General features: G+C 44.0%; 1 protein-coding gene across 1 annotated transcript in view; it reads right to left on the minus strand.

The window, feature by feature from the left end:
* The window catches only part of HUNK (hormonally up-regulated Neu-associated kinase), a 113569-nt gene that overhangs the window by 27945 nt on the left and 70329 nt on the right, over positions 1-15295 (minus strand). The window contains exon 5 of the mRNA XM_022567894.2: positions 7059-7186. Within this exon, the coding sequence (XP_022423602.2) occupies positions 7059-7186 (128 nt within the window). The remainder of the gene's footprint in view (positions 1-7058; positions 7187-15295) is intronic.

Genomic DNA, 15295 nt, shown 5'->3' on the forward strand with positions numbered 1-15295 from the left:
AGGTCACCAGAAGGTCATTTCCCTTTGAGAACGTTGTGGGTAAAAATATATGCGTAGATGCTAGAACAGTCAATGAGGCACATTTACTATTGTAAGTTTTATAGCTGGGTCTCCAAATAAAACTTTTCTAAAATGTTCTTCAATGCTCTGAAAAGCAAGTGGGGCTCCAAAAGAGAGGTTCCTCTTGGAACCTCTATCTCCCTTCTCTCACCTCCCCTATATTGTAAGGTCATTTATATTTGCTTTATCAGGGGCTTCTATTGGTCAAAGAAAAAAAGACGTGAGCTTAATGAGCTGAAACGGGGAGGCTATTCAGTAAATGATGTTTCTTTTACAGACATCTCTGTTGCTTACCCTCAAAGGACCTGAACAGCAACCCAGGCTTTCTCAGAGTATGATTAACTAAGCTAAGAACAGAGCTAAGAACAGACTGGATGTGTGTTTTTGTTCTATTTTCAGAACAAGCGCTCTGCGCCTTCACAAATTGCAGATGAGCACAAGTAATTTTAGTTCAGATCTCTACTGGTGAATTTTCTTTCTGTGGACATCACAAATATTGCCTTACTATCCAAAAAGGACTTAGAAAACATGCTTAGAGCTCTTTGAAGTTTGTGTTAGGGTCTTGAATATCCCTATGACTCACGAGCAAAAGGGATTAAAATACTCTCCACTGTCCTGGAAAGCCATGGGGGGGCACAGCCATGAGTCCCAGCCCGTCTTCTAAACTAGCGCTTGGGGTCTCCACTCGGGCTTAAGCGTAGGGATGGCCCACACGGGGCGCACTCCCTGTCTGTGCTCCATGTCACAGAAGGTACGCACTCCTCCAGTGCAAAACCTGTTACCTCCATGAGCTTCAGCTTTTCCAAAGTCTGGACTGGCTTGTGTGAGCTCCTGACCCTGTGCCTAGGGAAACAGCCACAGGAGACAGACGAAGCCATCAAACATTTTGCTCCAGTGCTGCCCATGGGAGACAGCTGGGGTCTCCCACACCTGAAGCTCCTTCCTCATCACCTCCCAGGAGTAAGCAGCAACAACAATTATTGGACAGTCGAGGCTTCTCAGAAATCTTTTTTTTCATATATATGTATGTGTGTGTGTGTGTGTGTGTGTATATATATATACACACACACACACATATATATAAAAATATATGTATTCTTTTTCAGACTCTTTATCATTATAGGTTATATACAAGGTACTGAATATAATTCCCTGTGCTATACAGTAGGGCCTTGTTGTTTATCTATTTTATATATAGTACTATGTAACTGTTAATCCCAAATTCCAAATTTATCTCCCCCCACCACTGCCCTTCCCCTTTGGTAACCATAAGTTTGTTTCCTCTGCCTGTGAGTCTATTTCTTTTTTGTAAATAAGTTCATTTAAATCATTTTTTTTTAGATTCCATATGTAAGTGATATCATATATTTGTTTTTCTCTGACTAACTTCACTTAGTCTGACAATCTCTAGGTCCATCCAAGTTGCTGCAAATGGCATTATTTCATTCTCTTTTTTATGGCTGAGTAATATTCCATTGTACATATATACTACATCTTCTTTATCCATTCATCTGTTGCTGGACATTTAGGATGCTTCCATGTCTTGGCTATTGTAAATAGTGCTGTTGTAAACATTGGGGTGCACACATCTTTTCCAACTAGAGTTTTCTCCAGATATATGCCCAGGAGTGGGATTGCTGGATCATAATGGCAATTCTATTTTAGTTTTTTAAGAAACCTCCATACTGTTTTCCATAGTGGCTGCACCAATTTACATTCCCACCAACAATGTAGGAGGGTTCCTTTTTCTCCACACCCTCTCCAGCATTAATTATTTGTAGGTTTTTTGATGGTGGCCATTCTGACCAGTGTGAGGTGATATGTCATTGTAGTTTTGATTTGCATTTCTCTAAAAATTAGCGATGTTGAGCATCTTTTCATGTGCCTGTTGGCCATCTCAGAAATCTTAACTGGCATTGGCTCAACCCTCACAAATGCTAACACCCCACCTTCAGCATCACTTCAGTGGCTTCATGGTGCAAAACCCTCTAGATCTTAACTGAGTGTCTGGAATGTATTCTAAGTGCCATCATTGAGCTGTAGTGATGGAAAGGTAAATGTGAAAACCATGAAAGGCATTCACAACTCTGTGATGTACAAGCACCAACAAGCAGAAAGAGAAACTGTCTAGAAGCCAGAATTGGCAAGATCCCAACAGCTTAAGCTTTCAAACTACATGGTGGAGCTGAGAGGCAATTCTTCAAAAGCGTGCAGAACAGACTCGCAAGTGCAATAACACTGTGCTCTTTTTCAGCTCAAATATGGAAAAAATTATTCCAACTTAATCCAAAAAAAAGAGTGCTATTATATAACAGACGTGGAAAGATCATCACAAACATGAATGATAGGGGACTTCCCTGGTGGCACAGTGGTTCAGACTCCATGCTCCCAATGCAGGGGGCCCGGGTTTGATCCCTGGTCAGGGAGCTAGATCCCACATGCATGCCACACCTAAGAGTTCGCATGCTGCAACTAAGGAGCCCACGTGCCGCAACGAAGGAGCTGGTGAGCCGAAACTAAGGAGCCCGCCTGCCACAACTGAGACCCAGCGCAACCAAATAAATATTCTCAAAAAAAGGATGAATGATAGAATCGTCAAATTAATAAAGATGTGTTAGTGAGACACAATAAAATGGCATATCCTCAATTTGGATGTTTCAATTTTGATATTACTCAAAACATGAGGACAACAGATAAAACCACCAAATCTGGGATGGGGAGGGGAGTGGAGGCATCTTATACTGAATAACATAAAGAAAGATAGGGAAGCAACCCAGTACAGTAGGGAAGTTCAGGTTTGGGGGTCAAGCAGATGCAAATTAAAAACCACAGAAGCTATATGACCTCACCGAGACTCAGTTTCCTCCTTAATAAATTGGGAATAATAGAACTCACCTTACAGAGTTGTTTTGAGAACAGGAGGTACTATGAAAAGCACTTACCAATGGCCATTCAGTAAATGGCAGCTACTCTTGTTACTGTAAGCTAGTATTCTGGGATGTAAACAAGGCAGTATCATACAGTATCACAAATGAAGGTGGGCCAGGCACGGTGGAAGGGAGAAGTGGTAAACTCCGGGTGCAAAGAACAAAGGGTTGGAGGAGCAGGGGGCTGATGGAAGGGCAGTGGCTGATCCCCCAAACTGAAGTCATTCCCTCTGTAAACAAGATGACCTGAGCTTCCTCAGCAGCTGGGACACAGCTCTGGGCCCTACCGCATCGAGCCAGATCCCATATCTGAGTAGTCAAATGAATCTATGGGCTGCCTTCCCAGACCACACACTTTAACACAAGTACCAGAGACTTAGATCCCCTGAGCAACTACTGTGTGCCAACGCTATGTTTTGTACCTGGCACAAAGGGTTAAAGCCCAAGTTGAGTAGATATACACATATCCCAATGGTAAAAGAATAAAAGGGGGAGGGCAATGTCCACATTCCTTAATTGTAAAATCAGATATAGAAATGCACTTCATGCTTGTTCATGTCTGACCGGTCAAGACCACAGCATCCTGTAGGAACGTGAAGATCTTTAACAAGCACACACAGAGCTTAAGGCCGAAGTCAAAACTGTCTGCTCAGCGCAGGAGCTACGTGAAGTTGGACACCAACTCCAGGGATGCTAACATCGCTTGGAACAGTTCTAATTTTTCTTCTGTGGAATTTCCTTTGGATTTTTTATTTTTTAACATTTTCAGGGGTGCAACTTTTACTTCTTTAAGGGTAAATTTAATTGTCACAATCAGAAAACACTTAGAGCCTAGACTGCTAAGGCCAGATAATAGTACTGGGGTAAAAACAAGTTTGGTTCAGAAGTAATGAGACTGATTTCCTCGTGCTCTTACTCTACCTTTCCTTGCCCTGCTGCCCAACCCTCCTCAGTGACGATGGCAGGGGCCACTGCCCACCCCCCACCCCCACTCCTCCTCCTACAGCCTGTGGCTCACACTCATAATGCTGTTTGGTCAACGGATATTTCTGGCTTTCTGCCTTCCAGATATATGGTAGGGTTGCACTTCCTCAGTTCCTTTAGCTGGGTGAAGCCATGTGACATGTTTTAGAAAGTTAGGAGTTATGAGTGGAATGTTGGTGGAAGATTTCACTGCTGACAAGAGACCTTCTAGATTTCTCTTTCCCTCTGCACGGATCAGATACATTTGAAATGGTGGCTGCCCCATTGGTCTGGGACCCTGACTAACTAAAATGAGCAGAACCCTTTGACCTTTGATCCAACTCTCCACAGACATAAAGCAGGAATGAGAAATGAATCTTTGTTGAATTCCCTGGTGGTCCAGTGGTTAGGACTCTGTGCTTCCAATGCAGGGGGCACGGGCTCAATCCCTGGTCAGGGAGCTAAGATCCCGCATGCCACATGGTGTGACCAAAAAAAAAAAAAAAGAATCTTTGCTGTCTTATGCCACCGAGATCTGGGGGCTGTTTGTTACTGCAGCATAACCTGGGCTATCCTGACTAATACAGTGAGAAGCAGCTCCAGCTCTTTAGGGTCTCACTGGGATTCAAAGTGAACACTGTCTGCCTTTTCCAGGCATGAGGATACAAACAACCTCCTATTGTTCTTTGTATTGGGCCACTTAAGACAAAACAGGCTCTGAATCATAAGAGGAACTTCAGAATCACTCTGAAAGATGGCAGTACTTATGACTATATAACCCTTAAAGAGACTACCTTGAAAGATTGAATTTATTTATAAACATTAAATCTTTTTTGTTACCACAATGAGGTATCATTAGACCCCTATCAGAATGGCTAAAATAAAAAGTAGTGAGAGTATCAGATGCTGACAAGGATGCAGAGAAACTGGATCACTCACACATTGCTAGAGAGAATGCCAAGTGGTACAGCCACTCAGAACAGGAGTGTTAACAGTTCCTTACAAACCAAATATGTGCTTACTATACAACCCAGCGATTTCACTCCTAGGCATTCATCTCAGAGAAATGAAAACATGTTCACACAAAAACCTGTATATGAATGTTGACGGTAGATTTATTCATAGTAGCTGGAAACTGGAAACAACCAGTTGTCCTTCAATGGGTGAATATTTACACTATGGTATATCTATACCATGGACTACTACACAGCAAGAAAAAGGTACAAAGGATTGATACATGCAACAACTTGGACGGGTCCCAAAGGAATTATGCTGAGTGACAAAAAGTGATATATATATAAATATACAGCATTTTTGAAAGGACACATGATAGAGTGGGAGAACATGTTAGTGGTTGCCAGGGGTTAATTAGGAGGCAGGGAGGTGGCTGTCGCTACAGAAGGGTAGGACGAGGAATCCTGGTCATGGGACTGTTCCCTACCTTGACTGTGTAACTGTCCCATGACTCTGCACGTGTGATGAAACTGCATAGAACTAAATACACACCAACACACACAGGTGCAGGCATATCTCAATAAGCTCAATGGATTCTAACAAGGTCCTGGTGGTGATATTAAACTACAGTTACTTAAGATCCTACCAATGGGGGAAACTGGGTAAAGGGTAAACATATCTCGCTGTATGATTTCTCACAGCTGCACGTGAATCCACAATTACACCACAACAAAAAGGTGTTTAAAAATTGTAATTGGTTAAAAAACAGCAACAACAAAAACCTATCTTTATTCTCTATCCCCTTATCCTGGTTTATCTTATTTTCTTTAGCGCACTTAAACTATTAAACATCACACGTGTTTGTTTATACGTTATTTTTTTGCCTCCCCTGCTGATATGTATGCTCTATATGGGTAGAGACTGTTTTATTCTCCTGGTGCCTAGAGCATTCCTAGCACAGAGTCGATGCCCAGGACATATTCATGGAATAAGTGAATGAGTGTGAAATATGGAAGGAATGAATGAATGTGCTTTCATTGCAGCACTTTCAACATTTCCGAAAGCTCTAAAACATAAAGATAACAATTCAATCAACATTTTTCACATTTTCTAACTCCAGGAGTTATGGCTCTTGGTACAGAACTATTTCTTTTACAACGACAGAACTGTGTAACTCATCTTTCTAAGTACATAATGCCTGCTTTGCTTTCAGCCTCCAGAGGTTCGAACCTCCCCAGCAGAGGTGAAAGTATGAACCGAATTAGATAATTACCTATAAGAATGCATTTCAGCTTGGGTGCCATTTGGCAAGCATTAAATTCCGGGTCAGCCTCATGGATGCTTTATAAACTCAAGAAAAAAATACCTGATAGCAGTCAAACAAAAATGCTATATTTTAACCATGTTTCATACATTGAAATTAAATAATTACTCCTTTTTTCTTTTTTGGCCACATGCCTTACCTTAGTGAAGCTGAGTTTATTCTAAGGAGCCAATTAAATGACTGTCGAGGCCAAGCCAAGGCCAGGAACTTGGAGTGAATTGTGAAACAAACCAAAGAACAAACCACTAATCTGCTCGATCTGAAACCAAACCTTAATACGAACTGTTTACTGAAACGTGAACCAGGTAAAGTTGAGTGTACTTTCCAAACACACCTGATGATTCAGTTTAATCAAACCTATATATATTTAAAAGCTCCTGAACAGGCTCAAAAACTCACATTGCTAAACAAATCCCAGACCAAAGTTGAATGAAACTAATATTTCTTTACAGTGACTTGACTCAGGAAGACACAATAGAAATGTGATGATCAACATTCTTTTCAAAGTCAACGTTATAATATGGTGAGTTTTAAAACAAACCAGCCTGAAAGTATTTTTCCAAGGGAGACTACACAATCCTTTTGATATGTGTATTTTGTGCAGAAGGAGGAAGTTCGGGGTTCAGAATTACAACGGAAAAAGAAAGGATTGAGGAGAGTGCCTCCTTAGAGATGGGAAACCCAACCATTTTTTGCAACTTAGCTTTAATACTAGGAAGAGACCGCGTACAATCAGAGGGTCGTCCTAACTCCAGTGCTGCAAAACAAACACTGCTTCCAGTGGTCAGAGTGCAGCCCTGGACCCTGAATCGGAGTGGCAGGTGCATTACCTGTAGAGAGCTGGGTGGGAAGGGGGTTCATTTCCTTGTCCACCATCTTCTGGTACAAAGCCCTCAGGCTAAAAGGCTCCACCGTGAAAGGCAGGGTCCCGGTCAGCATGGCATACATGTTCACTCCTCTGAAAAGAGAGACACCAGAGCATGAGACCAGAAGAAGACCCCGGGGAGAGGATGACAAAGAGGACGTGGGCTTGCGGAAGCTGCAGTCCTGCCACTTTCATGTCCACCTCGGTGCTCCTCCTTGGTCATTTTCTAGAACACTCAGCTCTGCTCTGAAACAGCAAATGTGAAAGGCGTGGGTGAAAGCACAACTCTGACGATTTGGACAGGCAATCAGAAGAGTTTAAAGAGCTTCAAGATGATACAAATGAACTTATTTACAGAACAGAAACAGATTCACAGACATAGAAACTTATGGTTACCAAAAGGGGAAGGGGGGGATAAATTAGGAGTTTGGGGTTAACAGATACACACTACTATATATAAAACTGATAAACAACAAGGACCTACTGTATAGCACAGGGAACGCTACTCAATATTCTGTAATAACCTATTATGGGAAAAGAATCAGAAAAAGAATGGATATATGTACATGTATAACTGAATCACTTTGCTGTATACCTGAAACTAACACAGTATTGTAAATCAACTATACTCCAATATAAAATTAAATTTAAAATTAATTAATTAATTAAAAATAAATAAATAAAGAGCTTCAAGAGCTATCTCAGTAAGGAGGGGAAACTATGTCCCTTCCTTCTGGAAGGAAGTCCAGACCAAATGATGTGAAAAATACCTGGGGAACCTCATATAAATAGGAGCCTCGAATAAAAGTAGGTCTGCCATGATGTGGTTTTCCAAGTACAGTTTACAAGGTGGAGCCTGGAGGAGGCCAGACCAAAAAATACATAGCAAGACCCTGCACAGGAGGCCAAGTCACGGCATAGCCAGCGTGCCTGGTTCCCACTCAGCCCTTTGAGACAAAAGTCTCATAGCCCAAACTGGTGCTCTGCTCTTCCCTTGAGTTCTGTTTTGGCCTGTCACTGGAGAAATTCCTTTGGGGGTGGGGAGGGGAAAGGAAGTCTCTTTCCCACTCTTATTCTCTATATTATTGTTTATTGTGAGATTCTGCCACCCAGCTCTGGACCAATATCTCAGATGTGGTCAGAATACCTTCCGAATGGGCTTAACTATACTTATATCCAAAGCCAAACTAGAGAGCAGCAACATCTCTTGGAGGATTTTTATTTTCCTGATGTGAAATCCTAATATCATTTTGATGAGATTTCCTGACGGGGATGAAATGCCTTGCCTGCCAAGAGGTCTGAAGTGTTCAAAAGAGCCCAAGGGAATGTTTTAAAAAGAGGCAACAGATCTCCAGTCAAAACAAATCCAATGAGACTGACTGAAATGAAGACCCTTGGGGCCCAATTCCACCAGGGTGCCTCTGAATCACAGCGCTCTGGAGAAGGACAGGTACAGAGCCCACAGGCTCCAGCTAGAGATCATTCTCGAATTGCAGGCATATGCCAAGACCCAGTTCCTGCTCTGTAACTCGCAGTCGAGTTAGGGAGACTGATACATCAACATTCATTCCACAAATGCTTGCAGGTTGGCTCTATGCCCCAGGCAGTGGAATAGATGCTGGCTCTGGGGCGGGTGGGGAACCAGACAAGGAGCCGCCATCTTGGACTTAGAATTGGGTGAAGACTGACAACCAGCAAGTCAACAAATAAATAAGCACAGTTCTTTCCAATAGCGAGTGCAGAGGGGATAAGAAAATGCTGAACTCTGCTGCTCCCGACCCCAGAGGAGTGGAATTAAGGGCAACAGAGGACTATAATAAGTACGTGAAGATGGGAGGCCTCTCAGGGGTAAGTATATGTGTGTGAGCTTATCTGTCTTGGCCGGCTGGATATGAGGATAAACTGTGTAGACCAAGAAATGGAGACAAGAATGAACAAAGCACATGCAGAGCCGTTTAGAGCAGCGTTTTCCTGTGTGGGCTGAGTGGAACACGTTTCCCAGGACAAGCATAGATGTTGGGTGAATAAACCTTCTATGGCCAGATAATTTGGGGAGTAGTCACCTGGCATTAAGTGGATGAGGGCTCAGAATGAGCAGGAGACTGTGTCATGTTGTTATTAAAGTCTGAACGGGAGGGATGGCGCGCAGTGGAAAGAGAAAGGCAAATCAGCAATAGAGACGTCTGAAGGGGATGCAAGATGCAAACATGGAAAGCCGGATGGTGGTGATGAGCGTGACAGAAGACAGGAAGCTGGGAGGAGAGCCAGTTTGGGGGCAGAGGGAAGGGGTTTTAGGGGATGTAACCTGTCTGAGAAACTGGGATGCAGTGCTGCACTGTGGGTCTGTTTGAGGCAGAGCCAACCATCCTTGCTTGGAGGATGCTTGGAGACTGATGAGAGGGGAAACTAAGAGGGCCTCCAAATTTTATCGTTTTTGCATTCAAAGGGGTCTTGGACACACGGCTCTTATGTATGGAAACCTCATGGGACACTCCACGAGGTTGTTGCTGGAGACCCCTGAAGAACCTCAGAGTCAAACAGCTTCCAACCTCCGTAAAGCAGCTCGGGCCATTCAGGGCAATGCATGGGGAGGGGTTTCAAATACTAAGGACAAAGTCTACAACTTCTACCCGTTGGCTGTGGGACACGACCAGTCAATCCTGTCCCCGCTCACCTCTGTGTGCCTTAATCCTGGCTCTGACACTCACACCTAAAGCCGAACAGCCTGGTACTTAAACAATATCATTTTTCCCACAGGTGTTTTATGGTACCCAACCCATACAGTGATTCTCAAACTGAGGCCCAGGGACACAACTTCAGGGGCTCAGCAGTCCTACTTTTGCTTTTCTTGTGGTGACAATACTAAAACATTTGACAAAGCCCAACCAGGGACATGGGCCGGCCGCCATATAACCCAGTCACCCCCCAACTGTACACACTTGACTGCAGTGCCTGCTTTTGCGTTTGTGTTTACAAACACGCACCTTTATTAAGGTGTGTGCTAAAATATATCACCTTTATTATCATAGGCCAGTGAGAAAGGAGCAGAGGTGGACTTAATTTGTCAGTGATGTCTCTGTGCTTATATCTGTGGGAAAGAAAGCCTCCTGATGATCTGAAGAGTGTGGTGGTTCCCAAAGTGTGGTCCTCAGGCCAGCAGCCGAAGCATCACCTGGGAACTTGTTAGAAATGCAAATTCTTGGGCCCCGCGCCAGACCTACTGAGTTTGAAACTCTGGGGGTGGGCACCCGCCCCCCACGTGCTTCCCGTGCACACTCAAGGTTAAAAGCCACTCAAAGAGTGAAAAGTGGTGAGCGAGTGCAGTGATCACAAGCCGGGACTAAGCAGCTCAGAAAGCCTGTGCCCAGCGGTGAGAACCACACTCAGACCGCGTACAGCAATTCAGCTTGCACCCACAGTAGCCTTAGCATTTAGTGAATGTTGCTAATTTGACTATTTGGGGGTTCTTTTAGTCTTGGTTAGATTTAACTTGTAAATGAGTTTTGGTTTTTCATTTCTACAGGACCCTAAATAAAAGGAGTTTAATTTTTTTTTTTTTTTTTTTTTTTTTTTGCGGTACGCGGGTCTCTCACCGTTGTGGCCTCTCCCGTTGCGGAGCACAGGCTCCGGACGCGCAGGCTCAGCGGCCATGGCTCACGGGCCCAGCCATTCCGCGGCATGTGGGATCTTCCTGGACCGGGACACGAACCCGTGTCCCCTGCATCGGCAGGCGGACTCTCAACCACTGCGCCACCAGGGAAGCCCAAAAGGAGTTTAATTTTACATGCAAGCACAATAAGTAAAACTTAAATAAAAATCACGAGTCAACACGCGGGGTTATAAGAAGAGTGAACGATACTGAAGTTTGATGAATATCGCCCTATGACCGTTTCTATTTCCCTTTATCTTTAGGGACACAGAGCATCCTGTGACAGGTGGGGTGCCTGAAATAGTGCAGAATGCTACATAAGGTAGCATGTTATGGTAATGGGACGGGGATCCAACTGAAGAAGTTTGGTGAGTGTAATATGGGGTCAGAGAACTGACTCTAAAAGCTTTATGAACTTTCTTCCTTCAAGGAGTCCTTAAGACGTCAAACTGCTTGTCTCCTTGTCACCCTTGGCTGCAAAAGATGACAGAAATCTCCTCCAGGGCTTCCCTGGTGGCGCAGTGGTTAAGAATCCGCCTGCCAATGCAGGGGACACGGGTTCGAGCGCTGGTCCGGGAAGATCCCACATGCTGCGGAGCAACTAAGCCTGTGTGCCACAACTATAGAGGCTGCATTCTAGAGCCCGCGAGCCACAACTACTGAGGCCGCGTGCCACAACTACTGAAGCCCGCGCGCCTGGAGCCCGTGCTCCGCAACAAAAGAAGCCACCGCAATGAGAAGCCCGCGCACCACAACAAAGAGTAGCCCCGCTGACCACAACTAGAGAAGCCCGCATGCAGCAACACAGACCCAAAGCAGCCAAAAAAAAAATATATATATATATATATCTCCTCCAGTCACTGCCCCCTCCATGATCTGGCGGTGACCACAGATCAAGGCAGCAGATGCTCGCCTTAAAAATGGTGCCCGTGAACTCTGTGGTCAGACCAGGATCGAGCAAGTGGCTTTTACAGTAATTCTACCTGATTATTTCACCAAACTCACTCCAGGCTTCCATTTCTCTTGGAGGAGTTTATCATCAACAAAAAACAGTCACAAATCTGTAAAGAAGACCCAGCTCTCTCATCCAGCGTCTCTCATCTATAAAACGTGGATAATAATAGTACCTACCTCTCAGGCCGTATGAGGGTCAAATGAACTCAGCCACAGAAAGTGCTGAATGCCGTGCCTGGTATAAGTTTACTGCTTGATAAATGTGACCTGTCATTTCATCACAAAGCTTTTAAAAACGAAAGATAAAAAGCTACCATTATATTTGTACCTTATTGCCAAATAATAATAGAAACGTACATTAATAGTCCTACAGCCGCAGCAGATTTGAAAAGGGAAACCAGACTGAGCATCTTAATTCCCCTCCCCTAGAGTTTTCATACACGTTTAATATCTGGATAAAGAGAAATCCAGTCCCTTTGACATTTCAGAAGGATGTGAGAATACCAAGGGAAAAATGTGGAATGCGGTTTATAAACCTCTGTAATCCCATAGAATTAGTAGGAGTTTCAAAACATGCTCAGAATTTCCTGATGTGTCTTTTGAAACATGGCCCATGGGTTTTCTAGCTTCTCCATGGCAGACATGGGGCCCCCAAGAACCACAGGTAGTTTTAAAGAAAGAAAGTAATGAGATGCTGGGATGAAGGAGGGCAACAAGCACATACAATTCAGGGTTTTCCAAGCAGAAAGAAATAAGGATGGAAGCAAATCCAGAGAGACTGGCCAGGTGGAATACTGTGATGTCAAGAAAGAAGGAAAAAGTGCCACTGAAGGGCAGCTGGAAGAAGAGAGGAAGGGGCCCCAGGAAATGTAAATGTGGAATCTTTGGGATTAAATCAGGAGCCAAATGGTGGTCCTGATATTAATCTGAAACACAAAAATATTCCCTGGAGGAAAAGTTGGGGTATCACCTGGCATCTCTGAAAGGAAAGACATAGAGTCGCAGCTCCCTGGAGAAGTCAGCCAGCAACTTTAACAAGACACAAGGGACAAAGCAATTGGCAGAGCTATGGTGTCAGGGGAGGGTGTGGATACGGGTTCTCACAGGGCCGGTGGGCAGCCCAGTTTATACCAGAGTGAAGCTGAGAGAACCTTCAGCTGACACACCTTGCTTCTGTGTGATTCTTCAAGAAAGAAACTGCCTTGGAAAAGTTAAAACTCTCCACTTAAAAGCAATAGCCTTCCATCTTTCAGTATCAGTTTTCAGTACAACTTCTGATTTAAGGTCTTAAAAACAGAGCGGGAACAGATCCATCCATTTGGTAAATCTCAAAGTTCACAACTGCTCCATTCAATGGTCTGTGTTCAGCAAGAAATTATTTTCTTGTGGATTTTAAGGCTTCCACCCCCCACACATACTTTTCCTTTTCCTCTTCTATTTTAAATGCACATGCTGGCTACAAAAACAAAAAAGTCTTGTATTTTATAACTGAAAAAGCTCAAAAGCTAAAGAAACCTTCTCTTTTAAAAGTCAAAAGCTCTAAACTACCCAAAAGAAGCCATCAGGCTCCTCTTTCTGCCTGCTTCTCCTGCCATCTTTCATTTTAAGGGGGCCTGAATGAAGAGAAAATGCTATCCTTCCAGATTTGAGCCCTGGAAGTAGCTGATGGTGTCTGGCAGTACTTTTACAAAACAGAGTCTGAGGACTGGAACAAATTCTCCCGCTCTCCCTCCTGAATGCTTAGGTCTATATGGGGATAGTAGGGCTGGGAACAAGATGACACCCCTCGGCCAACTTGTCTACCCAAAGGGACAGCACTGGAACAGAGATTTCCCACAAAGTGAAAACAGACTCAGTGAGCCTGGGAAGGTGGTCTGGGTGTATTGTGCAGGACACTCCCCTAAGTACCAGGTCTTCACACAAATGCTTCCCTTACCTCAGATGCCCCCACAAAAGCAAACAGCAGCTTTGGTGAAAATATGTTGCATTCTCAATGTTTTGGGGATAGAACTCTCACTTTCTGTTTTCCCTACCCTTAGAGATTCACGGAAGTTCTCCCAAGAGCATTGTAATATTTTGAAAATTAAGTTAATTTGAATTCTTTTCATTTAAAAAGTACATCTGCATTAAAGGGTTTTTTTAATTAGCATATATGCCACTCTGAGGAAAAGTCAGTTGCCATAAAAAAAGTTCACTGCAACAGAATGAATATTTAATTTTTGTGCTGAAATTTCAAAATTCACTGGAGATAGAGATATAGATATTTCATTCACAGGGGTTAAAGGAAAGAAGCGAATGATTTTACAGGTATTCATAGGGCTTCCCTGGTGGCGCAGTGGTTGAGAGTCCGCCTGCCGCTGCAGGGGACGCGGGTTCGTTTCCTGGTCTGGAAAGATCCCACATGCCGCGGAGCGGCTGGGCCCGTGAGCCATGGCCGCTGAGCCTGCGCGTCTGGAGCCTGTGCTCCGCAACGGGAGAGGCCACAACAGTGAGAGGCCCGCGTACCGCAAAAAAAAAAAAAAAAAAAGGTATTCATATACAGTTCAAATACAAAAACAATGACCATTGAAAATAACGGAAGTCCCCCAAGATGGCACACGTCTTTTTCCATTTCCATTGTTAATTCCTGATTCACTAGAGGAGGATCCTGGGGGCTCCATTTGTGGGGAAGAGCTTTCTTTCCCAAGCTTTCCTTGAATGACAAGCTGGTTTTCTTCCTGAGTCAGTGTCAGAAGTCTTGAAGAAAGGCCCCATCCATCTGTCAAGGTCCAAAGAAAACGTCTGGAGACGGGAGTTTGCTTTGATTTTGGAAGCAAACTCTTCATCTTATTGTTTCAGAACAATAAAAGGGATGTTTCGTAATACTGGTGTCTGACCCAGGGAGAGAATTAGTCCCACTTTCACTCTCTTTTTAAACAGCCTTTAAAATTAAACTCTCTTTGGGTTTTCCATTTCCAATGCCGCCAGCAAAGTCGTGGGCACCAAACAGAAACCTAACCAGTGTCTCAGACACAACATCCCAAAGCAGTGGAAAATTAATCTATCAAAGAAGGTCCTGAAGTTTTGTTTTCTCCAAGATTAAGAGCAAGAGGAATCAGACTTTTCACAACTTCCCGCCTTTGCATAGGCTGTTCCCTCTGCCTGGAAAGTTTCCCCTCCTTTTCTCCATCTGGCAAACTACACGTCATCCCTCAGGAGCAGATTAAAGGCTCCTCTGATGCCTTCTTAAATTTAACCCAGCTGGGCATCCTCATTTGTTCTCAGCACCGTGCCTCCTGACATGCTCTATTTGTTTTCAGGTGAGACTTCTAGGTCACCTATAAGCAGGTATCTTGGTCAGCTTGGGCTGCCATAACAAAATACCACCGACAGGGTAGTTTAACCACCAGAAATTTATTTTCTCACAGTTCTGGAGGCTGGAAGTCTGGATCAGGGTGCCAACGTGGCCAGGTTCTGGGGAGGTCTCTTTTCCTGGCTTGTAGACAGCCACCTTCTCCCCATGTCCTCACATGTCAGGGAGTGAGCAAGTTCTTCTTAAAAGAACACCAATGCCATCATGAAGGCTCCACCCTCATGACCTGCCAAAGGTTCCACTTCCA

This window comes from Delphinapterus leucas, chromosome 4 (assembly GCF_059928025.1).
Source record: "Delphinapterus leucas isolate spDelLeu-1000000601 "Yukka" chromosome 4, BTC_Dleu_Yukka2, whole genome shotgun sequence".
Taxonomy (NCBI): Eukaryota; Metazoa; Chordata; class Mammalia; order Artiodactyla; family Monodontidae; genus Delphinapterus; species Delphinapterus leucas.